At 34.9% G+C, this 27,470-nt stretch overlaps 1 protein-coding gene across 1 annotated transcript in view; it reads right to left on the bottom strand.

The window, feature by feature from the left end:
- Positions 1-1,745: 1,745 nt before the first annotated feature.
- LOC132551976 (dual oxidase 1-like) overlaps positions 1,746-27,470 on the bottom strand; it is a 35,829-nt gene continuing 10,104 nt past the window's right edge. The window contains exons 10-31 of the mRNA XM_060216120.1: positions 27,021-27,114; positions 26,361-26,545; positions 25,276-25,472; positions 24,746-24,867; positions 23,580-23,747; positions 21,411-21,521; positions 20,734-20,954; positions 19,875-20,060; positions 18,694-18,916; positions 17,325-17,418; positions 15,909-16,090; positions 14,776-14,860; positions 10,574-10,776; positions 9,215-9,445; positions 8,752-8,845; positions 8,388-8,437; positions 7,845-8,126; positions 6,911-7,146; positions 6,475-6,636; positions 5,073-5,228; positions 4,602-4,730; positions 1,746-3,943 (exon numbers count right to left, since the gene is read on the bottom strand). Coding sequence (XP_060072103.1) covers positions 3,821-3,943; positions 4,602-4,730; positions 5,073-5,228; positions 6,475-6,636; positions 6,911-7,146; positions 7,845-8,126; positions 8,388-8,437; positions 8,752-8,845; positions 9,215-9,445; positions 10,574-10,776; positions 14,776-14,860; positions 15,909-16,090; positions 17,325-17,418; positions 18,694-18,916; positions 19,875-20,060; positions 20,734-20,954; positions 21,411-21,521; positions 23,580-23,747; positions 24,746-24,867; positions 25,276-25,472; positions 26,361-26,545; positions 27,021-27,114 — 3,534 coding nt within the window. The 3' untranslated portion in view covers positions 1,746-3,820. The remainder of the gene's footprint in view (positions 3,944-4,601; positions 4,731-5,072; positions 5,229-6,474; positions 6,637-6,910; positions 7,147-7,844; positions 8,127-8,387; positions 8,438-8,751; positions 8,846-9,214; positions 9,446-10,573; positions 10,777-14,775; positions 14,861-15,908; positions 16,091-17,324; positions 17,419-18,693; positions 18,917-19,874; positions 20,061-20,733; positions 20,955-21,410; positions 21,522-23,579; positions 23,748-24,745; positions 24,868-25,275; positions 25,473-26,360; positions 26,546-27,020; positions 27,115-27,470) is intronic.

Here is a 27,470-nt window from a genome sequence, read left to right as displayed (position 1 = left end):
TATATATGTTGTCTTCTGGAATAAATGTAATTAAACTGACAGAAATGGAAACCAGCTGTCTGAGACATGAAAATGAATTTAAGATCCTGTTCATAATATGATCAATTACCAGGCATATTTGCAAAAAATTACAGAAAAATGACATTTCTGTGTGTATAGTATAGAGTAACACAGTACTATACAACATAATGTTTAAAATTAATGTTATTACCGATAGGTTGTGATCTGTTGCTTATTCATTTGTGATTTTTGTTTTACTTTGTTTGAGAACTTTTTGTTGTACATGTATTATCTTACTGCAATCAGCTGAGATATGCTAAGAATACTTAATCTGTAGAGCATACACACAGCCTCAAGTGAAGATCACAAGTGTGTGGTTCAATCTCTATCAGGACAGTTTGTTTCTAAGGAAACAGGGATATGTGACCACACTCTGCTGTTTTTGGCAAGTTCATGGATAAAACACTAAAACTTGTGTATTATAACACCTGATGAGTCTCTTGTTTAGTGAAGTAGCCCTGGTGTGAGAATAAATGACAGGTTGTTTTCATTGTTATATCACAAATGTGTTAGAAACTCCATTTATCAGCAAACTTGTACTAAAGAGTTCCAAAACTAAATACATTCCAACTGACAGTGACTATGTATGATTATTTAGTACATTATCATCATGTGTGATACAAGCCTTTTGGGCCTCTTTTATTTCGAGATTAAGTGTGAAACTATATACTTAAAGTTGTCATACTATCAAACTGTAAAGAAAAATATATCAACGAAATCAATTCATATATAAAATGAAATTATTTAATTTCCTATTCTCTTGTTCCTTGTTAATCAATAAAGGCACACATCTTACAGGTGAATAGATCTTACCTGGTGTAAGCTACAGTTTATTTGTCTGTATAATATCGTTGTTTATCTCCAAGTCAAACATTTGAAAACAAACTGTTCTACAGTTTGAATTCATGTTTGATCAAATTACCTGTATGATTTTACATACCTATACAAAGTTACAGTATTATTCCTGATTAGTCCCAATATCAATATTGTACAGTGAGAGAGTAAGGGATATCTATGTATGAACTTTGAGAGATTCATCCATTATCCATAGTGATTACCATCTTTCATTATCAAAATCCAAGATGGCTGCCTGTCAACCATTTTGTTTTTCTGACCAGTTCTAATATCAAAAGAGCACAACTAGGGACCAATGGGAATCATTAAATGAAACTTGAGAAATTTCTTAAGAAATAGCTATAACAAACTTATTGTCAAAATGCAAAACAGCCTCTTGTCAGCCATTTGATTTTCCAAGCAGTTCTAATACCAAAAGGGCAACAAGGGACCAAGCTTGCATACGAAATTTGAGAAAGCCACACCAAGCAGATCTTATGAAATAACAATAACAACTTTCATTGTCAAAATTCAAGATGGCTGCGTGTAAGTAACTTTGTTTTTCTAATCTACCCTAAAACAGGACACAGCAAGGGACCATCGGAAACCTACATATGACTTTTGATAATGATACATTCTGTGATTTGAATAGCAGACCATCCAATGATGGTAGACTAAAAATATCAAGCACTGATTTGGAATCACATCTAAGACAGCACCCTGATCAGGGAATTCATTCAGACCAACGTCTTAGCAGTCTTACACATAATATTAATTGTATATGTAATCGTATACAGAATAAGTTTTATATAAAACAATGCTGAAAAATAAAACAAAATATAAGACTTGCATGCCCATGAATCAGGATTTATTTCATATAAAAACAGAGGACTAAATAGTAGGGAGGTATGTCATTATTATCAGGCAATTTAAGTTATACACATATACTCTGTTTCCTGTTACATACAATGACTCAGACTTTCTAGGGATTAATTCATCAGAGATAACATAAGTCGACGAGTATTCTGCACAATAACAAGAACACCTTGAGTATCAGGGAAGTAAGGTTTTAGAAGTTTCCCTAATTTTCCCAAGAAACCAGAATTTATGAGTGCAGTAATTAAATCCATTCTGAAATGAATAGTGAACTATTTTAAATAAAGCCAAAATTTATCTGGAGACATTACATGTCAAAATGCACTGAAAAAAATATATGTTCAAGTTTTTTGGTTATTTTTAGTTAAACAGGGACTCAATTACTACTGTATATATCATGGAAAATCTTCTGCAGGAACACTGCACCGAAGCTGAGTGAGAAAAATATGTTCAGGTGGGCTATATTATCTATAACTTGTCTTTTAATTTCTTCTAAGCAAGAAAATAAGCAAACTAGCTGAAAAAAAAATACATCAATTATTATTTATAGGCAAGGAAGTCAATCATACAATATAAAGGCAGTGTAGAATTATTTAAATAGATTTACTGTATCACAGGAAATTTTCATAGGGGTTCTTTCTTTGAAGGTTTGATTGTAAGACATTTCAAATATAAAAACTAATAATATATCATTCTATCCTTATTTAGCATAAGTCACTACATTTAATTTTCCTGGTTTTCTAAAGTTTAAATCAGTGACAGTTTCCACACAAAAAAGCAATACATGCTTTACAATACAATTGCATACAAGCAATACAATACAGTCACAGTGCCTCTCAGGATACATCATGATCTGTAGCAAATACCTTTCCCTGAAAGTACCAAACCAGATACATGTATAACTTACAGAACAGCTTTCACTTTCAAAGGATACAATAATACAAATCATATGATATTAAATTAAATGTAAAGTGGAATATACTTAACATATGTTAATTTAATGTCCAGTATTAAAAGAAAATAATGAATTACATATATATAACAGACTGTATTTTTTACTTTGTGTATTATAGTTAGACAAACAGTATTTTAAAATCTTCAGGCTTATCTTGCTAATATAAATATTAATCTTGCTTACATAAATATTAATCAACAATTTTTCTTTCACTTTTTTTTCCATTTTGTTTTGCTGGTAAAGCATAATGATTGGTGATATACATGAATTTATCTAATATAATATGCCTGTTAATTTGAAAAGTTTGTTCACTGTACTGAACAATGACCAGACACTCTTCAATGCAGTGTGGTTATAGGACAGGCTGTAAATAAGTCAGTCACAGTCTTTCAATGAGCAATATTTATACAGGATCCAGTCATGTATCAAAATCTATAGCTTGATAACATATGTACAACAAATTTCATATTTTCAAAGGGTTTACAAAAATTGGAAAAATAGAAAACATATTTGTGAATATTGAAACATGTAATACCAGGTAAACATTATACAAACAAGGACAAAGATAACACATTTAAATTCAAACTTTGATTTCTATTAAAAAAATTTAAAACAAAGTTTATCAATATCAAGGAAATAAAACAAATTCTATATACCTCACCTACCTCATCTTAAACTTATTCCACGAGATAGATAGTCTTAAAAACTTCTCAAAACATTTCTTTTCAAACAGTTCTGAAACTTGTGTACTATATGACCACATAACTATCTTGTAAAAAAATTAACCTGATCGCATTAAGCTGCAAATCTTTGATCATCTAATAAATGTTCCAGGTTATATTTTCTTAATATTTTTCCATTTCATATTTTTGGTGAATGTTATTCATTTCATATCCTAACATGCAAACCCATCTCTTAATCATTAGATCACAATAAACACATTCAATCAATTTGAAAATGTCTGTGATTAAAATCATAACAAAAATGTATTGCATCAGTGGAGAAGGTATTTTCATGACAATGTTTTTGTAAGAAATCTACTTTTAATCGCAGAAGGGCTGGTCTTCTGCACATACTGAGCTGCATTTCATCCTTCTAAAAGTTCTCAAAGTGATGCTTGAATAGAGTACCCTGTACTTTGTTGAGATCTGAGCAAGTCCTGTCAAGCTGATTAGTCATCGGTGGAGGACCACAGCTGAACACCCCGACACGATTCACCTGGAAAATGTTATATTTGATATGAAGTTAAGAAGAGGTTATTCATAGATAAAGATATTCATGATCAGTGGTTGTTTTTTATATCCTCGTCAAAAGATGGGACATATTATGTTTTCACCTAGGCGGACGGGCGGCCGCACATATGTTTCCGTTAGATAACTTGAATGATTTTTTACAGATTAATTTGAAACTTCACATGAAGGTTTATTACCATGAAAGCCAGGTCAAGTTTGATAACTAAAATTTGTCGCCCATTATTTACAGAGTTATGGCCCTTGGTACGTTTGCAAAATAGGTTTCCGATCAATGAATTGTGAAATTTTTTACAGATTAATTGGAAACTTCACATGAAGGTTTATTACCATAAAAACCAGGTCAAGTTTGATAACCAAAATTGTTCGCCCTTTATTTACAGAGTTATGGCCCTTGGTACATTTGCAAAATAGGTTTCCCCTCAATAACTTGGTAAACTTAGGATGGGCGTATTTTGTAACGCTTTGCTTATAACAATATTAACAATTGTGTGCTGTAACTTGGTCTGTTTAAATACTGATAAAGAAGTCATCCATTGTGTCTTACATATATGATCCTGGTAATTAGGATACAAACTGTGTACTACTTTTGTAATGTTGATGAGGTTGACTTTCATATACTGTACCTGAGGGTGCTCGTTGCCTATAGACCTGAGGATATCCTGGAACTGTGGTCTCCCAAAATGGGTTGTAGCACTCAGACCAGTGAATAAACTTTTACCTGCCACTTTCTGGAAATGGCGCTCACAGATATACTGAAAGAACAAGAATCACAGTGACCTAAGTTAAAAAATACAAACCACAGAGACCTTAGTTTTTCGAAAATACAGAACAAAGGACTGCTGTTTTTTTTTTTTTTAATTAAATACAGACTACAATGACAAAAGTTTATGAAAATACAGAACACCGGAGCTTACTTTACTAAAATACAGACTGCAATACCCTTAGTTTATGATGTTGGCAATGCTAATCCACTAAATACAGCCATAATTGCAAAAAATTAATCAACAGTTCTAGCAGGATCATATTAGATACTGGAAAACTTTCTAAGATATAGTATTAAACACGACATGTTGCTCAAACGAAACATTTCTTACCAACATAGTAGTCCTGAAATCAAACTTCTCCTTAAACTGTGTGATAAAGATGTGAACATCAACAAAGCCTTTCAAATCATTGTTTTCAACTTCACGGATAATATCTGTCATCCATTCGAACTGTTTCTGAGTGCGGGTGACCCAAAGGAAATATACCTGAAAATATGGTGATTTAACATTCCATAAATTAAAGTGAAAATATGGACTTAATTTTTACTACATTCCCTCATAGCACACTGCACTTACAAAAATTCAAAAGGCAAGGTTATAAATATTTGCTGGGAAAAGTTTCCATTTGAATTAGGAACTGAAAGAATAATATGTATTTTTGGCCTTTTAGATAGTCTTTTAGTTTGCTTCTCTGATTTCTTATTGGTGGGAAATCCAGTTGATGCCCAACAAAATCCTGACCTTTCTGTCTGCCATTGGTGAGAGCAAATCTCAATGTCACTTATCATACATTCCAAGTACTACATTAACACCCATGCTAATGTCTTGCTTATTACTGTTGGGATACAAAAATAATTCTAAGTTTGAATCCAAATCATCTCCTAGTGACTCCAATGCAAAATATCAGCATCATTAAATAATTACTAAATAGTAAGTATATAAAACAAGAGGCCCATGGGCTCTAATGGTCATCTGACATAAAATACAAAATTTCAAATTTTGAACATGAGAAGAAGTCGAAAATGTGTTTTCAAGATGGTGGCCATGTTGGAATTCAGACCCACCCGAAATTAACAAACTTTGGTCAGGATCATGTCATGATCATTTCAGGTAAGTTTCAGCTCAATGAGACATAGAACTTGAGAAGAAGTTGAAAATGTTTACGACTGACCACGCCGGACAAAAGGCGATTGCAATAGGTCATCAGACCCTTCGGTCAGATGACCTAAAAATCTTCAATCGAAAATTGTGTATGTGATGCCAATAGTCAAAAGAATGAATATTGAATTGGAGCATTTGATTCAAGGCACCCATCCTCTTTCCTATCTAAAGAAAGAGTTGTGCTGAGACTGAGTTACAAGTAACAATAGTACTCATAGCTCCTACAACCAGAATTTTTCAAGACTGTGGGGAAGCAATTTGTCAATTATAAATTAAAATTCCCTGGTGATATTATCCTTTTCAAGTGATTTTAAGCTTATTACTGAGTGGCTGCAGAATGGCCCATTATCAATTTAAATTGGCGCCTCTGTTTTTAATAAGCCTGATGAAAAGGAATGCTTTCTAGACCTTCATCCCACCAATATCTCAATTCTGGCTAAGAAATCTGCCATTTATTATATTTTATGAAAAAGTATTGGTTTGAACAAATATTTTTTGTTATATAATACAATTAGGGTAATTCCTTTTTACCATTTACATTATGTGTAGGAGAAAAAAATGAAGAACCAACCTTTTTGCAAGGAAATCTGAAGTCGTCTATTTTTGATTTATGGACAATGTCTTTTAAAATGGAGGCAAAAGGCGTGACCCCGATTCCACCTCCAACTAAGATGGCCACTTGGAACCGATACCAATCCTGATGTCCCTCTCCATAGGGGCCGTCCAGGAACAGCTGTAATAAAACCACAACATGCCACTTATACAGCTGATATAACATCACCTAAGACCATTAATACCATGAGTTCAGCTTTCCTTAAAAATTCATGAAGCATTTTTGGGAAAACTTTAGACATTCGTAAATTTTTTTCCCCACTTAGATAAAATTGTACAAATTATATCTTAAGTTTTATCACCGATTACAGACACAGCATGGCCTCCATCCTAGCACCATGACATGTGAGTAAACATTTCAGGCAGTCATTAAACAATGATGATTATAATTCTACCTTTGGAAGCTTGTATTTTTTGTATTCCAGTCGGTCAGGGTCATACAATTCACGAATGTTTGTAGTCCAGGGACCGACAGCACGAATATGGAGACTGAGATGTTCCTCATGTGGGGCCGAGGTCAAAGTAAAGGGATGGTACTCGCTTTTACCAAGGTCAAGGCAGGCGATACGGACCCACTGACCAGACTTGTACTCAAAACTGGCAGGTCGTTTGAAAACTAGAGCTGTCACATCTGAAGTAAGTAAAATCACTGATTAATTTTCTTGATATTTCAACCATAAATAATGTTTTATTGTATTTGTACTTAAGTAAAATCTCAACGAATATTGATACTCTGATCACATGTTGACATATAGGGTTTTCTGGTTTTACAGAAGAAGACTTGAAGGTGGACAAAAAATACAACATTTTGATTGACTAAGAACACATGACAGATGGTTTCTAACGAAATTGTGAAGATCTCATATTTTGTTAAATTTTGTTGATATTGCAATTTACATCAACCTTATACCAAAATTATTTTAGAACGGGGATAGTATGTTAATTTTTATACATAAACTGGAGATAAGACCATGATTTTTGTCATTTAAACATTGGATTTCTCATGTTTAAACCAATATTCATGATCTAAATTCCAATATATGCATAAAAACAAGCATACTATCCTATAATTAGTCTGCATTACTTGCAATACCCCATATTATTGACAGTTTACGGTGTGGTAATACACCACTGGGATAGGTAAGGTTTTATTGTATCAATGCCATACAATCATGGTAATATTATATCATAGAGCATCTACCTTTCATGGCTAGTAACTTTCCAAATTTCTGCATCTTTTAGTCAGCAACAATTCACTTTCTGTGCATATTATACTGTAAAACACCTGTGGACATTATACTGTAACACACCTGTGCACATTATACACACCTGAAGGTAAAAGATCAGCACTGATAACTCCAATTTCAATCGTGTTGCGACTAGCACTGATCATTTTATCAATGACAAAAATAACGAGGCATGGGAGGAGGTACAACCAGAATAGAGGTGGTTGAACAAGACGTGCTGCGCCGTGCAGGATACTGAATAAATACAGCAACACGTAGAACTTGTGTGTCGTCCAGAAGGCATTAAAGACGTAACGACGAGCATACGGCATCGCAAACACGTACATCACAATCACTATTAAGGTCAAAATGATTCCAGTGATTCCTGCGGATTTTAAATAAGAAGTCAAATTAATAAAATATAATTTCTGAGGAAATACTTTCACCTGTGAAATATTTTTATCAAAAGAAATCATATACTTGTTACCTATTTTAAAGTATGTAAATAATGTCTTTTAAAAACAACTTTAAACTCATTGACTAGAACCCAATCTTTTTGATAAAAGATATTATGAAATTGCTTGGAATGCTAAAATTTGTGTCAACCAAAATAGTTAGGATAATAGTTGTGTATTGATTACTCTACCTGTGATAGTGGTGTAGGTCCAGTAGTGAAAAGAAGCAAGGACATCTTGTCTGGAAACAGATAACATATCTCTGCCAACTTTTGAATGATAAAGAATGATATTTTCCAAATCACTCCCTCAATAAAACGTTTGTACACAGTCAATGAAACATGTCTTATATATTTTCTGACACTGTGTGTTTAGATAAACGCCAATCGCATGTAAATGTCAGATATTTCATCTTGTGACTTAATCATTTTGTTTGAAATCTGGAATTCACTTATCATCCATGTCAGACCAGGGCATAATCTCATTACAATTTTTGTTGATCATCAACATTTGAAATAAAACAAATTAAAAATGACAGGAGTGAAAATTTCTTACGCTCTAAAGTATTCACGGAATATACAATTCAGGTCGCCTGATGACTGGGTGGATATGTGGTACAGGTTGATACTGTGCCCAACAACATGGACCACTGTAAGAATGAAAGCATCACATCACAAAATATATATAAAAACACTTTTCTTCCATACAGTGTCTGGAGAAAGAATCAGACTACATTACATGTAATTAAAAGGGCATGGTAAGGCAGTTACCATATATTATGTATTATTACAAAATGTAGTTCCCCATCAATTATAAGTTTGACTTATACTTTCTCCTAAATTACTTTTTATGTATGTAATTAGACACTTAAATCTTCGTTGATCTTGAGTCCAAAAATCTTTGTGATGAGTATCCTTCAACCTTCTATTTATCCTACATGTAAATGATACCTCCTCTTAATCTATTTTTCCTTTAACTGCTACTCTTTTTTATTGTTGTCATGACCATGTGAACTTACATGTGAAAAAGAGAGCCCAGAATGCAATATACTTGTGCAGGAAATGCATCGAGTCCCAAGGGAAAAATCGGTGCAGGGAAGTCTCTCGGAAGAATGTGATCAAGTTTCGACTCATGGTAATAAGCAGTGGGCAGTATGTAAACATCATGGAACTGGCTGCTCCTCGAGTTATTGTCACTCCATATCCAGCAATACGACGAAGTCCTGCATGTTCACGTTCTACCGAATAATCTGTAATGTACAACACCATTTAGCAATTCATAAATCCCTCCCCCAACCAACCCTTTGGCACACACACCTCAAACTGGCAGATTTCTGGCAAGACCTTTAGTACACTCTGCCACAAAAGTCAAGAAAGACTTTTACAAATAAAAAAAAAAAAAACATACTTACAAATACATTCAACAATCTGATTTTTTTATTTGTAATAACAGTGACCTTGACCTTAGAACTTGGGATATAAGAAGCAATATCCCAAGTTCTAAGGTCAAGGAAGCATTGTATGAAGTTAGATTGGGCAAAGCAAACTCCAGTTATCACACAGAAACTGATTTTCTACTTCCAGCAATAGTGACCTTGAATTTTAACTTGGGAGATGAAAAGCTACATACCCCAAGCAAGCACATCCTTTATGGAGGCTTGCCATAAAGTATGAGTGCCTTTTCCCCAATTCGAGATACTGTATACAGACCAAAAAACGGACAGACAGATGAGCTGATTGCTACAGGGCATCCGCATCTCGATGCAGAGCCAAAATTAAAATAATTACAAATTTATAGCACAGATTAAATACATTTTAATTTTAAAACATTAAGAAATAAATTGAATTGAAAATTAATGAAAGGATATGGTGACAATATTTAGTCAGATTAATCAATCTAAAGCTGAGGGTTTGAACAATTTCAATCCTTTGGATTCAGCCTAGACTATCTGAGACAAAGACACTCAAACATTCTCAATGAAATATGTACCACCTCACCACAATTATTTAATTAAATAGGCTTTAAGTCCATCTTTGTAATATCTCAATATAAAACAATATCTGATTATCTGAGCCTAAATAAAAATTTGCTGACAAGTGATCTTGATCAGTGGACTGCCTTTCAATAAGACATGTACAGCCAGCATTAGATCGTGATATCTTAGATCAACCACAATTTTTCTCCAGGAAATATAATTTCCTACCTCATTAACAAACCTTTTGCCTCAATATGACAACACTATCACTTACTTCATTATCATTATTACTCAAATCTTACTGATTATCAAAAAGAACAAATTTGTCTATGGTTATGAGCCTGATCCAAGAACTCGAATAAAAAAATATCTACATGCTGTTAATGTAATATCTACACATACAGAAAGCACGTTCTGTAAAGACGCCCATCAGACAGAGTGTGTAGAGGACCGTCCAAAAGATGACCAGTTGGTAGGTGGCTACTTTTGATGTAAACTCGAACCACAGTTGGCCAATCTTTGTCTTTGGGTATCCAATCTTCTTTGTCGTCACTTTGACCATTGTTCCTCTCCTACCTGACAGTCCTCTACCTTTCGACCCTTTGCTGTGGTTAAAATGTGAAACACACAGTATAATATATTTAAAACAGTCATGCACAGCTGTATGTAGTTATTATAAGCATATTGATTAATCTTAGATGGTTCTTCAAATGGTTCAGAGAAACTGACATGGGACATTTCTAAGTGATACAGGGACCAATTTCTCAAACAGAAAAGCCTGATTTCCAAAAATATTTGGGATGTAATTGTTTGGTTTGTTATTGTGAGTACCCAGCAGTATACAAAATGTACCGTCATACAGGTAATTCTTTCTTATTTATCTGTAGTCAGTCTTTCAATGCCCCAGGTAAATGTCATCTTCATGTTACTGTGGTGTATACAATACAATAGTCCTCTCATTAACTCTTATAAACCATTCTAATTTAAATCGCATGAACTTCATATCATTCATTTCAGCAAAACACTACTTCACTGGATTTAAGAAAAAATAATGCACAGTACCAAAATATATATATACATATATTGTTTATTTACATACACCATGCTAAAAACTTGTTATAATACTGACATGCACAAGAGGTGTGCTGTTCACCAGAACTAGATTATATGCTGAACATGACCAACACAGGACAGAAACCTATTTTAATACATAATTAACACAGAATTGATTTAATGTGTCTAAAGCACCTTGCCCAACAATGGAAATGGCAGCCAGTTCAGCTTGATGGCTCTTCCTGTTCAGGTATGACATACCTGCCCTTTTATGGGGTGAGGGCACACTTGCCCTCTTCTACGAGGTGATTGAGGGCATACCTGACCTCTTCCTCTAAGGGATGGGTGTGGATACACCTCTAAGTGATACAGGACCCTGAGATTCTCTGTCTCAGTAGTACAATGTAACAACAAAGCTGAATTGCCAAAATCAAAGATCATTTTCTGTCAGCCATTTGTTTCAAATATCAAACATATAAAAGTATGGACCAAGAGAATTCCTTGCAATTTAAATCTTAATAGCAATTACTGTATAAATAAAGAAATTCATTCCATCCAGCACAAAACACTTCGCCAGAACAGTGACGTTCATCGGTGAGATGATGCCCTGACATAGGAGGAGTCGCTGAGACTGAAAACCTGTCAACCAACCAACCAACCATCCAGCTTTTTTTTTTAGAAAATACAATATCAAATTTCAACTGTCCAAACCCAAGATGGAAATCTGAAAACCATTTTTCTTGTCAGCACTCAGAGAACACCCTTTTTTCTTCCCCATTATTCCCAAAAATTTTAACATGCAAATTTAAGAATTGAGACGAACCTACAAAAAAGTTTCATAAACTGATATTTTAATGAATTTTATGGAAAGACATTTTCAATGGTTCCATTAAAGTCTTTTGTAACAAGTTTTCAGATGACAGGTGTATATTGATACTTGTTTATAAATATTTGATTTATATTCAATATATCTAAATATGGTAATGTGCTAAATTTAGATTATGGTTTTTATATTTATGATCATACAACTTAATATTATAACAAAATAAAAGTGTCATACTGTCAAATCATTAATTTTCATAGGAGATTTATTTTTGTTGGTTTCGTGATTACAGTTAATCCATGAGTTTAAAAGTCCATGAACTGTTGAAATCAATACAAATAAATTTGTTGAGCTACATGTTTCCATGAAATCAAGTGTAAACAAAGAAGTATGTTTTAAAAACCATGAAAATTTAGCCCTGTGAAAATATATACCAACAAGGGTATATAGGATACAGTACAGGGGCACTTGTTGGTTATGTTACATGGATAATAAGAGTGCTGAAGACTATATATATTGACATAAACATAACATATGCTTTCACTTACTCTTTTGATTTCTTTTTGTGCTTTTTTGGTTTTTCTCTATTGAATAAAATCATACAGAAAAATCTCACTCTTAAATTCTTTCATCACTAAACACAAGTTTTCATGTGTGATGAATGATTGAAATAGCCAAACCTCCTTCTCCCAAAAAAAGCAACATCAATGTAGATAGATATGTGACCTCTCAAACATTATTTTACTTAGAATGGTTTGTGTTTCTCTGAAACCAGATATAGGGATCTCCCTATCATGGATAAGTCCTTGAGAAAGACACTTTACCCCAGTTTGCTGTGAGTCAACTACCAGCTTCTACAAGGAGACCCCACCTCAAATAAACCTTGATCATTCATGGGAGGATAAACCCAGTGAACAAGCAGGTGAGAAGTATTTTGTATGGCCTCTTGGGACAACAAAGCTTCAATAAATATATAATTAATATAAAGATAAATATATAGTCAATAAAAAAGCTTAGCAAGAATCTAATGGGTTTTTTTAAAATAGTTAACCTGGAAACCAGGAACCTTCCCCATTATCCAGCCCTGGGTCTAACTCTTTTCAATGTGTGGCAGGTGTGACTTAATGCTTGGAATGTATGGCAGGTCTGACTTTATACTTAGTATGTGTGTCAGGTGTGACTTTATGCTGGAAATATGTGGCAGGTCTGACTTTATACTTAGTATGTGTGTCAGGTGTGACTTAATGCTTGGAATGTATGGCAGGTCTGACTTTATACTTAGTATGTGTGTCAGGTGTGACTTAATGCTTGGAATGTATGGCAGGTCTGACTTTATACTTAGTATGTGTGTCAGGTGTGACTTTATGCTGGAAATATGTGGCAGGTCTGACTTTATGTGTGTGTCAGGTGTGACTTAATGCTTGGAATGTATGGCAGGTCTGACTTTATACTTAGTATGTGTGTCAGGTGTGACTTTATGCTGGAAATATGTGGCAGGTCTGACTTTATACTTAGAATGTGTGTCAGGTCTGACTTTATGCTGGAAATATATGGCAGGTCTGACTTTATACTTAGAATGTGTGTCAGGTGTGACTTTATGCTGGAATGTATGGCAGGTCTGACTTTATACTTAGTATGTGTGTCAGGTGTGACTTTATGCTGGAAATATGTGGCAGGTCTGACTTTATACTTAGAATGTGTGGCAGGTCTGACTTTATGCTGGAAATATGTGGCAGGTATGACTTTATGCTGGAAATATGTGGCAGGTCTGACTCTATACTGGAAATATGTGGCAGGTCTGATTTCATACTGGAAATATGTGGCAGGTCTGATTTCATACTGGAAATATGTGGCAGGTCTGACTTTATACTGGAAATATGTGGCAGGTCTGATTTTATACTGGAAAAATGTGTCAGGTCTGACTTTATACTTAGAATGTGTGGCAGGTCTGACTTAGAATGTGTGGCAGGTCTGACTTTATACTTAGAATGTGTGGCAGGTCTGACTTTATACTTAGAATTTGTGTCAGGTCTGATTATATACTTAGAATGTGTGTCAGGTCTGACTTTATACTTAGAATGTGTGTCAGGTCTGACTTTATACTTAGAGTGTGTGGCAGGTCTGACTTAGAATGTGTGGCAGGTCTGACTTTATACTTAGAATGTGTGGCAGGTCTGACTTTATACTTAGAATGTGTGTCAGGTCTGACTTTATACTTAGAATGTGTGGCAGGTCTGACTTTATACTTAGAATGTGTGTCAGGTCTGACTTTTATACTTAGAATGTGTGGCAGGTCTGACTTTATACTTAGAATGTGTGTCAGGTCTGACTTTATACTTAGAATGTGTGGCAGGTCTGACTTTTATACTTAGAATGTGTGGCAGGTCTGACTTTATACTTAGAATGTGTGGCAGGTCTGACTTTATACTTAGAATGTGTGTCAGGTCTGACTTTATACTTAGAATGTGTGTCAGGTCTGACTTTATACTTAGAGAGTGTGGCAGGTTTTATGATATAGTCGAAATGCAATTGTACAAATGTAGTAAATAACTTACAAGGCAGTTTTGACTGCACATGAAATGAGTGGTGGGGTTGACTATACTAGGTTTGGCTGTATTCTTGGCACATCGGTCAGCCTAGGTCTGACTGTTGGCTTGAAATGTATGGCAGATCCGACTAATACCTAAAATGTGTAATTTGTAGTGCATGTCTATCAAGGAATACTTACTCATAATTCCTCTTCAGTGTCTGGCTTTTTGATTGGAGGTTGTTCTTTCTTTTCTTAGTATGAGATTGAGCTTCCTGAGACATTCCTGCCAGACAAAAAGTGATTTTCAACCTGAACAAATGATATGGCATCTCTGCATTGTATAAATATAGATTGACATGAAAACCTCACTTCAGGATAGATATTTCAAAATATATAAAGACAGTTGTAAAATATGTCTTTTGTAAAATATGTCTCTGGTTAAATTGCAGATTGTCTAATTCCAAGAAAATACAGTACAGACATCACTTCAACTAAATCAGATTTTCTGTGGTTGAGAAAGATTAGATCCAATGACACAATATTAAGCAATGACTCCAAAGAACTTTAATTCACTGACTTGAATACTATGCAAGCTTCAACGATTGTGCACAGATGAATAAGCCAATCACATCACTGCAGTCTTATTAGATAAGGGTGGAACTTGCCAAAATAAGAAAATCCCTAAGGGACATGGGTTAAATATCTATAGTTCAAAAGAATTTGAACAAAACATAAAACTCTAAAGTAATTTGTCAATTGTCAAAATTCAAGATGGCTGATAAGCAGTCATTTAAATTTTTAACAATCCTTCAAATTACCTGAACACATCTAATGATACAGGGAAATATTGATATGTATACCTCCAATTTTGGAAGGAATCCCTTGTACTTTGACTAACATAGTGCAAAAAGCAAAAACCACTAACAGATGGACACACTAATTAATATATGGCACCTGTATCTGTGACCTTAATTGAGGAAAAATACAGAAACTTGTCTTTCTTCTAAAAACTAATTCCTTTAACAAAGGTATTGCTTCATACAAAAATGAAGAAAAAAATCTGCTTTATACTAAAATGAGAAAAAAAGGAGACATCAATCAAGTAAGCAAAGAAGACAGCAAAATTTGGGTCAGAACAGAAAAGCTCCTAACTTTTTAGCCTGAGTTCTGTATCCCTTATATTTACTGACACTAGATTATATCCTTGTAACAATAATTATGAATTGATTCTTAAACAAAACAGAAAACATTCCGAACTAGTACAGAAAATTTTAAAAGATTTCATATTGATTTGAACTTGGTACAATAATTTTATTTGATTAAAATGTTACCATCCAGATCCAGTCTAGCATTAGCAAGCGTTTTGGCATATTCCTCATCTTCAAAGATTTTTTTGAAGTCCGTAAATGTCATATCAGATCCCTCCCTCACATTAGCAACACGATACATGGAGGAGATGAGATCTGCCACTTTACTTTTGTCCAAGGTGGAGTCCGACAAGTCCAGGAGGGATCTGAATGTTTTACAAAAAGATAAAACTCATAAAGATAAAAATCTTTTGAAATATCAACATGTTATCGAATATTGTTGACTTATGTAAATGATCTGGTAAATAAGCTTTAGTTCTTGTGTTTGGTGTGAAGTTTGTCAGGTTGGAGTGTCAGATATACACTAATGAGACTTCGGTGATTAAATGTTACGTAGGTATTACTAAAGTATTTCTTTGGTTATAAACCTATGTCTGGTAATAAGCCCACCTGTCCTGGTAATAAGCCCATGTCTTGTAATATTAAACCAAATCTGGTAACAAAAAATATGACCAACAGTAATTCCATGTCTGGTAAGAGCACATGTTTGGTAATAAGCCCATGTTTGGAAATAAGCCCACAACAGTTAGTAATTCTATATTTGATAATAAGCCCATCTGTCCTGGCATAAAACCATTCACGTCAACTACTGTACAATAAAAATGCGAGCAATTATAAAGCAATAAGACCATCACCCTTTTTTTGTTAAAGTTTATGTGCCAGCTCCCCTTGCTTATTGCAAAATAAAATATTGTATATCATCCCATATGTTAAAGCAATACAAAAATATCAAATATTTAATGAATATAATCAAAGCATTTGACATATAAGACAAAAAAATAAAACGGTGAGAACAGCTTATTGTGTAAGTACCAAAATTAAAAAAAAAAACAGTGTTATGCTACTGTGGTCATAGCTAGAAATATTTATGAGTGTAAAGATTAAAAAGATACATATCATCCACTTAAGAATTAAAAATGTCCACTTTTCCAAGCCAGTGTAACACTTGGTATATCTTAATATTTGTTATAACTAAATAATCAGTGCTGTATTGTCCACAGAAAAGTTCTTCTGTGTTTCTTCTCCTTTCTTCTTAATCTATAAAAGTTCATTTAGCCGCTATGAAAGAATAACTTCTGCAAAGTGTACACCAAATGCATACCTACCAAGGCATTAAAACCGGAAAGCTAGATATCTCAAGGTAAAAAGTCTTCAACAAACTAGAGATCACTGTTACTTAAAATCAATCAAGTTTGTGTTTTAACATATTATTACAGTCATCTATAATGTTATGAACTTAGATTAAGAATAAGCCAAATTATTTCAGTACAATGAAAATTGCAAAATCAATTGAGATAAATTAGAGACTCTAGTCAAGAACAGGAAGACTTGGCAAGTATGAAAATGATTTGAAAAGTCAAAGCTTCAAAAATTTCTTACGCTATCATTTTTGAGAAGTCTGACTTGGAGAGTACACCCTTCTGTCCGATGTCATACATGTTAAAGATCAGCTGCACTTTACTGTCGGAATCCTCTGAATAATATAAAGTTACAGACCCACTCAGACTTTTTCCAATGGTTCACTGTTAAATATCCATACATATAAGTAAGTATATAACACCTAAAATATTCTATCGTAAAACAGACATTCAAAAATATCAAACTAACCATGCTACCATGATTGTTGGAGGAGGGAAAGACAACTGAGTAGGGAAGGATAAGACACTAGGGAAGGAAGGTAAAACAATAGGTAAGGGAAGGACAAGACATTTCATTGGAGGAGGGCAAGACACAAGGGTAGGGAAGGGTAAGACACTAGGGTATAGAAGAACAAGAATGGGAGGACAAGATGCTAGGAGAAGAATGGGAAAGACACTATGGTAAAGAATGGTAAGACATCTAAAGAGAGCAAGATACTACAGAAGGAAAAGGCGAGACACTATGGTAAAGAAGGGCAAGACATCTGAAGAGAGCAAGATACTACAGAAGGAAAAGGCGAGACACTATGGTAAAGAAGGGCAAGACATCTGGAGAGAGCAAGATATTACAGAAGGAAAAGGCGAGACACTATGGTAAAGAATGGTAAGACAATGAAGGAGGGCAAGATACTATTAAAGGAATGGGCGAAACATAAAGAACAGGACATCAGGAGAGTACAAGACACTAGGACAGTGAAGTGTAAGACAATAGGTAGGGGAGGGCAAGACACTAATTAAGGTTAAGACATATAAGAGATCAGTTGAAGGAAAGACATTAGGGTAGAGGAGGGCAAGACGCTTGGCCATCAGTAGGGGATCAAGGATCAGGGAGAGCAACATACACTAAGGAAGGGGATGAAAAAATACTAGTATAGTGGAGGACAAGACACTTGAGAAGGGCAAGACACCAGGAGAGGGGAGGGGAATGCAAGAAACTAAGGGACGGCCAGACATGATGGACAACAATGATTTGGGCATAATAATACATTAGGGAGCAATACACAAGGACATTGCAAGACACCTGGGCAGGGCAAGGCACGAGAGGTAGTCTCATTAAGTTAAAGTGTTTTCACTTTCACATGTCTATCAATTTCAGTAATGGGTTGTAAATTTGAAATCTCAACTGTTTCCTTATAATCATGGGAACATGACTCATGGGAGGACATGAGTCACACGCAATCCTTGTAGCCCGAGTGTGTTTATCTCTTCATGATTAGCATTTTGAAATACGATTTTATACATATATGTACAGAATAGGCTCGTCAATGGTTCAGCTTTGACTGAATTTGACCTAAATTCTGAAAGGTAAAACCGTCACTCAAAAAACTTACGTGATGACAATACCACAAAGAAGTCCAGAAATTCTCTGAAGTTTACAAAACCAGACTTGTCAGCATCCACCAGCAGAAACATATTGCGGACAAAGATTGATGTTGGTTTCAGGCCAAATGCTTCTGCAAATTCTGTACGTGTCAGTCTAATATCTGCCAGTTGTTTGGAAGTGTCCATGTCCAATGGTTCCATCGCCATATCCTCAGCAGTACCCTGGAATGCCTGTAACAAGCAAGTTCATGGAATGGAAAGCTTTGGCATTAGATAATTAATGTATTAATTTTATGTTGAGGAAAAATTTATGAAAATTTTGTTATAGAGATAATATTAGTGATGCACTTATTTAAAGCTTTATCTATAACAGTAAATAGGCAGACAATGCTAAACATCTGCCTGACAGAATTGATAAAAAAACATTCTAATTCATCCAAACTCTCAATATTTTCACCTCATTTCCCAAATGTTTTGAAAATATTTATCCCTACTGGTAGTAATTCAATAAGTCATCACACCACCACATCTGATTTTGAATGTGGATTCCTTCCAAATCTAACAAATATGCTAGGCTAAGAAGCAATTATCTCTAGTGTTAAAATGTACTTTTAGCTGTTACAATGGTTCTTTTGTATGTATGTCAATCTAAATTTCCTTATAGTGGTGCATTGTCTTAACTATAGTGCCATAATGTGTGAAGTAACAGACAAAAGCACATTCCTGCCAAGAACCCTAACAGGATTTGAAAGGATCTGTGGCACAATGATCTACAGCTATTCCAAAAGAAACATTTAGTGAAGAATGCTCTACCAGCTGAGTGACAGACACCATCTCTTAGAGGTTATTTCAAGAGGTTCTATTTTTTGAGGGATGGAATGAGATCGCAAAAAAATCTGTACCTTGGAAATTACATTAAAAGAGGAAACAGGAATCTGTTCCATGTATTCTGGGAAAAATTATTCATAGCAAAAATTTATATCATCCAAAAAATCTTCCCAATATTTAACACAACAAGCCACACAAATTCCCTCCTTATACAAAATAGTTCGGTTTTTTCATCAAATGTTGGCCTCACTGGTCACTGACTAACCAGTATTTCTTATTGGTGATACAGTGTATCGGATCAACACTATTATTCATACAGTTTCGTCATCTTAGGTATGTTGCAATAAAAAATGCTGAATACCTGGAGTGATACAATTCGGAAGAATTTATCCAGAAGTTTCTGCCGCTTGTCTTTGGTCTGAGCATTGTTCAGGATGATGTCATGTCTCATATTTGTTTGGTTTAAATCAACATTGATCGAGCTCAGAAAAACCTCTAGCTTCTGAATGAATTCTGTCCTGTCTTCTATGTCAGCAAACTTCAGCACCTTTTAAAAAACAACAGACTTACATGAAGTAGAATTTTTACAGAGTACCGATCGATATCAGGTTAGATATCTAAGTCTGTAATCAGTAATATATTACTACTGTACAGAGGATTTCAGTCAGTTAGCATTACTGAGACCCTTTTCAGTATACTGAAACCTGTTTTAATTGCAAAACAAGTTATTCAAAATTATATTAATTATTCTTGTTGACCTGGATGGAAGCACCCGAGTGGTCTCCCTTTGGGAGGAAAGCAGAATACCAGGGAAAATCTATGTTGTTGGGCAGATGCCCTCACACCTTTTCATCTTCACACAGAAAAGTGAACCCTGGATATCTAGCTTAAAATCGAGTACATCACTACTGCTGACTTAAACTTTTATTAAACAGGGGAAAATTCCTTCATGAAATGGTAGGCTAAAACAAAATAAATTGAATTGAAAAGAGAGTAAAATTAATCTCAATTACTAAGTGGATTGTGTATACCATGGGAGTTAACAAGTTAAATGGGTAAGTGTTGTTATGTAGATCAGCAACAAGTAGTAAACAACTTTCTTATGGTCCTTAATTTAGCACATCTATCCTATTTCCTTAAAAATGGGGGCTGAATAAGAGTTGCTGAACTAATTAGGTCAAAAACGGTACATGATCAATTTTTTGTTAGTCTTAACCTACCAAGTCAATCTCTCCTTCAGCTCGCACAGAACACATTGTGTTGGAGTGATCATCCTCCAGCCAAACATAGACTGGCCGAATCTGGACGTCCCCACGTTGTCGCAAGTCAATCATACGCAGTGGTTTGCCGCGCCGATCACTGACATGGATCTTACGGCGCTGATTATCAAGTCCGATTTTAATGTTTCTTTCACCATCTTTATGGCCTACCCACTCCAAAACTGAAACAACAGACTTATATTTTCAATATCTATTGTCCTTATCTGAACTAATATGAGGCAGCAAGTTGAACAGTCAAAGGGCTAATAACAGTTTGTAAGGAATTCAAGTATATTTCCATCACATTGCATCACACCATCCTTCTTTAAGAATATAAACCATGATGAAATTTTCCAACAGTTTGCTTCTGGACAAACTAGAAAAATGTATGTAAGACATGAATGCACTCTGACAAGTCTGAATGACCCTTTAACCTTGAAAAATATCCACCTTAAGGTTATGTCACTGTGGCATAAATATGAACCAAATCTGTTGAGAGTTTCTAAAAATGTCACATTCATTTGGTCTGGAACAGGATTGGTTGGACAATATAGGCAACAATATATTTTGCTGCCCTCCCTATCCCATCCCATCGCAATGAAATGCCAGGAGTATAAAGAAATATTGAATATACTTACCCTCAAATGTGTTTGGATCACCACCTCTCACTTTCTTTGCAACTTTCTTTTTCCTCAAGGTCATGTTTTTTATCCTACGCTTAGCCAAAAGCCACATGATGCCTACAGTTGCTGTTTGAAAACACAACATCATTGGAAATTTTAAAACAATGATACATAGTTGTGGTAATTAGTTTAACCTTTAATATAACTAACAATAAGAATTTGCTACAGCAAATTAAAGAGAAGACAAATATGATAACAAAACACTTACCTGAGTGCTATACTTCGCATTGTTTTTCAACAAAATTTCATGCACAACTTAAAAAACCTTCAATATATGTAGCAGTAATTCTTTATAAGTGTATTCAAGTAACAATTTGTTCCACTTTCTAATAAAAAAAATCTATAATTATTTTCAAGTCAGTTCAGTATATGAACAAATTTGACCTCTGTAACTGATTGTAGATTGTGATCATTTTCATTTTTTAAGAGTGGTCCATTAAGTTTCAGCTAAATATCATGATTCTTGGTCTTCTTGTTCGCCTGAAGAAGCTGGAGGACTGCTTTAACCTAATTTGGTCACAGTGACCTTGGCCATGCTAGGGTCTTGGTAATCTTTATTTGCAAAGTTTTATCAGCCTTCAACCTAGGGACTGTTTTTCAGTCAAAACAGTTATTGTAGACCTTTTGGTTGATCAGATGAAGTAACTTATTTGTTTTAACAAAGTGACCCCTATGACCTTGATATATATCATTTTCATTTTGCACATTCTAAAAACCTATTAGTCATTGAATAAATGTGACTCTGTGATCTTGAAAATAAATGAAAGTCATCAGAACAATGTCTTCTCTTTTTGTAAATGTTGTCTGGTTTCATCATAGGATCCTTCTAGCAAAACATCATAACATCATAAAGATTTTCAGAAGCAGTTTGAGTGTTTAAAAATGTCTGACCCCTTGTGTCTTTGAAAATAGGTCAAGGTCATTTTTATCATACACCATATAGGATTTCATCTAAGGAAACTACAAGCCAACATTATGACCTTTCATCAAATGATTTTTCAGAAGAAAAAGTTGACAAAGGATGGGCATGTGAGCTAGAAACAAGTAAATAACAGAGACTTGTGTAGATCTGCTCTCTTATACATGGTCAACAGAGTTGTGTGTGACTTCATGATTTAAATATTTTTTTTCTTAATTTCAAAAGTGTTACAGTGTTTAACGTCCTTTAACGTCGACTAATGACCACCAACATATAATGAAGTGTAGAACAAAATGTGATAACATGTACAAATGAATCAAAATCTGTGGAGGGGTTCGTGAGATTTCTGGAACTCAATTAACATTTGCTGTGGACATGGGCATACACATGAACATATGGATGGACCAGACAGACTAATTGTTTACTAATGTATAACCCCATTACAAAGCTGGGTGGAGGGGAGGTTTAAAATGAAATTATGAGCTGAAACTGACTTAGGTATATCAACCATCCTCTGATCATTTAATTCTTTAAGTGGAAGTTGATGTTTTATTGCTATGGTGTGGATATCAACAATATGTCAACAATATGTGCTACTGAGCAAACACACTGGTGCACTGATAGACACATGTATCCATGGACAAATCCAGGGACAGGTGCACTGATAGACACATGTATCCATGGACAAATCCAGGGACAGGTGCACTAATGGACACATGTATACATGGACAAATCCAGGAACAGGTGCACTGATAGACACATGTATCCATGGACAAATCCAGGGACAGGTGCACTGATGGACACATGTATACATGGACAAATCCAGGAACAGGTGCACTGATAGACACATGTATCCATGGACAAATCCAGGGACAGGTGCACTGATAGACACATGTATCCATGGACAAATCCAGGGACAGGTGCACTGATAGACACATGTATCCATGGACAAATCCAGGGACAGGTGCACTAATGGACACATGTATGCATGGACAAATCCAGGGACAGGTGCACTAATGGACACATGTATGCATGGACAAATCCAGGGACAGGTGCACTAATGGACACATGTATGCATGAACAAATCCAGGGACAGGTGCACTAATGGACACATGCACACATGGATAAATCCAGAGACAGGTGCACGGACAGACACTAAGGCAATTGGTATAGAAGTATATAACAAGTTAATTAAGCTTGTTTACCTGGTACACAAAGTCCAACTACGAAAAAAGTCAGTGCAAATGAGATCTCACTGTTGAAGAAATAGTCATAGGTTTGAAAGGCTGTACAATTTTCAATGACAAGGGATGTCTGTCCATTCAGGTCTCTAGTTCTTGAGATGTTCAGTTGTTCAGGCTGAGGGCAGATATCTGTAACCACAATGTATAACACAGAAAATGCTAATGGTTACTGTTGTTATGCAACTAAAGACGCTTAAGCTTAACTCTTGTGTTTGCATTATTTTTTTTCCATATATATATACTACACTAGTGTCCTGTTAACAGTTGTACAATTCAGTTTGCTTTATAATCAAGGTCCCAGCTGTATATATAAATCGCCATTAGAATTTCGACACACATGTATACTTTTAAATAAACACCATCACATGTGGTTTGGATGAGTGAATTGGAACCTTGACATCAAGTACAGTTATTAAAATGGATTTTGATTGAAACTAATAGCTGTTTCAACACACAAACAAACAGAAAGCACCATACACAACTGTGTAACCAGCATGCCTATGTCATTTGAGCAGGTAATTTTTTGGGCTAAATTTTCAGAAAGAGGTTCAATCCATATAAAATTTTTAAAAATTCTGTCAAAAATGATTATTTAATATCTTTTGGATAGAACAAAAATGTTCTAACAAAGTACCAACTGAATGACCTTTGATCTTTTAACATTCACCAATGCTAATAAAAAGTTGACTACTTATAGATATTCATATTACAATATATACACTAAATCTGTTGCGAGATTCAAAACATGTAAAGAAAATTGATGTTTCCATTCCAAAGTATGAATATCATAACCTTAAAAAATCTTCAGGCTTTCATGATATGTCTGGCACACAAAGCTAATTGCTACAGATAAACACAAGCATTAGTACACCCATGTAAAGATAAAATGTAAATATAAAATTATCAAAGGAGGAGTAGAAATTATCTTCCACGTTTACCTGGGCTTAGTGATATAAATATTTTTTAACTACCATCAGACGCATGAATAAAAGGGTCTTGTTGACTTTCCATGTTTACCTGGGTTTTGTGATATAAATATTTTGACCTACTATTAGAAGCATGGATAAAAGGGTCTTGTTGACTTTCCATGTTTACCTGGGTTTTGTGATATAAATATTTTGACCTACCATTAGAAGCATGGATAAAAGGGTCTATTTGGATCTGGCTCTCGTCTACATTGGTGACATTCTTAATGACATCAAAGATGGTGAAGTTGTTGATCCTTTCGATGTCAAACTGGGAAAACAATCTGTCAAAAAAAAGTTTGGCATCCACAACTTAAATTTTCATTTTTAAATTCTTTAATCTTTAAATATGATTACTCAAATAATCAATGATAACAGGCTACAAGTACTTTGATACGAGCTGAGGTGGAAACCAATATACCATGTTAAAACTGTCTAGATGGTATGGATGCCTTTATTCCACTGCAAACAAGTATCAATATTTGACAAAACTAAGGAATGGTGACCTTGACTTTGAAACCTTAAAACATCAACTTATCTTAAGTATTGTTGGAGATGACCTTCACAAAAAGCTTGATAGAAATCCACCCAGAAAGGAAGTTGACAGAGTTATGACACTGACTTAGGACACAGTGGGACAAACATGTAAGGACACACAGTAAGTATGAAATGCCCTTCAGTTTCAGACTTACCCATTGTCCTTATTTTCATACCAGAACCTATCCCCATCTCTGACACGACAGAATTGTTCAACAAGGATGGCACGGAAGAGAGGGCCCGGTCCATCAAAAGTGGTTTCCATGAGACCTCCGGTGAACAAGTCCACATCATCAGGAACTGATCCATTGAGTCCTTTATCAATGTACAGCTGTCGCAAGTTAGCTATGGCCTGTATTCAGAAAAGGTTAATGTTAGAATCACAGGCAGTTAATTAGTTATAATACTAGCATTATGTGGAAATAGTGAAAATTATATCAATAGTGTCAATGGAAATTATACCAATCAAATCACAGTGTGTTCCTTACTAACGATGGAAATTATACCAATCAAACCACAGGTGTGTTTTTCAATAACAACAGGAATTATACCAATCAAATCACAGGTGTGTTCCTTACTAACGATGGAAATTATACCAATCAAATCACAGGTGTGTTTTTCACTAACAACAGGAATTATACCAATCAAATCACAGGTGTGTTCCTTACTAACGATGGAAATTATACCAATCAAATCACAGGTGTGTTTTTCACCAACAACAGGAATTATACCAATCAAATCACAGGTGTGTTCCTTATTAACCCTGGAAATTATATACATCAAATCACAGGTGTGTTCCTTAGTAACCATGGAAATGATATAAATCAAATCTCAGGTGTGTTTTTCACTAACCATGGAAATAAAGCAACCATATTGTATGTTTTTTCAATAACAATAATCAGTTAACTGTCTTCATATTTAGACAAAACATGGGGTTGAACTTATCCCAAGTTGATACCAACAAGAATTCTGATGTACACGTTCCAGTAGGTTTTAAATGAAATTTGAATCGGATGAGGTAATGATTGTCTTATAGAAGTAATTTAATGATTTCAGATTAATACAACAATATAAATTTACACAACTCACAAAAATTTTGTAAAATGAAAAGTCTTCACTTTTCTTATCTCAGTCCCTGACCAAGCAGTGGCAGCAGTGTCTGTTAGTAACTTAAACATACAAACATGAACTGTAAATAAAGTAGACACTTTTTCATTGAAGTTATTTCAAACAACATTACATCTATAGTTGATGCTGGAACATCTGTGGGGAAAGTAGGGTTGATTTCATCCCAGCTATTAAGTCTTGGCAGGTCAAAAGCCTCTCTCACAGCCTGGTAGTCAGGGAGTCCATGGTCACGTCCTCTCTGGATATTTAATGCAGCTAAGTCACGTCGAGAAAACTCCAGGGGGCCAAATACATCACCTGGAAAGGACAAAAGTACAGGTGTATATTCAGATAATCACAATACCCCACAAACTTCTAAAATACCTATCCCCCTCCCTTAGCCAAATCCTCACCATACTCTCAATATATCTATCCTCCTCCCTTCTCTAAATTTCCACCCATCTCTCAAAATACCTATCCCCTCCCTACCCCAAACAACCTCTCAAAATTTCTATCCCCCTCCCTACCCAAGCCCCTACCGACCTCATGTTGACAACCTCAGTCATGTGACTGTGTGATATAACATTTTTATTGAACAATAATGTGTCAGTAATTGTGATGTCATAAAAGATGTCACGTGAAAAATTTCAAAAAGATGTTTATTTCAAGCGTTCAGTTATTGTTTACCTTTTCCCTGACAGGCAGCCTCACACAACATAACACATGCTTAACTACCAGCATCTCTAGTAAAATTCTAAAAATTATATTTCAATAAACAAATATCTGTACATACCTGCAAGATCAGCCACCATGATGTGATCTTCTCGTTCACCAAGGGTGGAGGCCATTCCACGAAACAGTGAGTCCACATCCTCTTGAACGGCCTCCTACAACAACTCATAGGAGTTAGTTCAGGAGAATACAAAATTTTGCAATTATGGCACAACATACTTTCCCCTCCCCTCCACAAGGGAGAAATGAGTGACCCTGAGGCTATGAAATTCATAATTTTGGTTAAGCACTTTTAGACCATTCCATACATAAAGAGTATTTGATTCTGCCAAAGATTTTTGAAATTCAGGACAATTTGACCCTTTATTTTCCTGTCACTCAGGCCCCTGGGGGGATGGAAACCATACAATTTACAATTTTGGTAAATATTTGGCCATGAAAAGTTTGATTGAAATTGCTTTGGGGTTTTTCCACTAGAAGTAATTAATGTAAAAAGTATACTGTCGTACAA

The sequence above is a fragment of the Ylistrum balloti genome, unplaced genomic scaffold (genome assembly GCF_031769215.1).
Source record: "Ylistrum balloti isolate Yb309-2 unplaced genomic scaffold, AGI_CSIRO_Ybal_v1 Utg370230, whole genome shotgun sequence".
NCBI lineage: Eukaryota > Metazoa > Mollusca > Bivalvia > Pectinida > Pectinidae > Ylistrum > Ylistrum balloti.
Note: the sequence above shows the minus strand (reverse complement) of the source record. Positions and strands in the feature narration are given on the sequence as shown.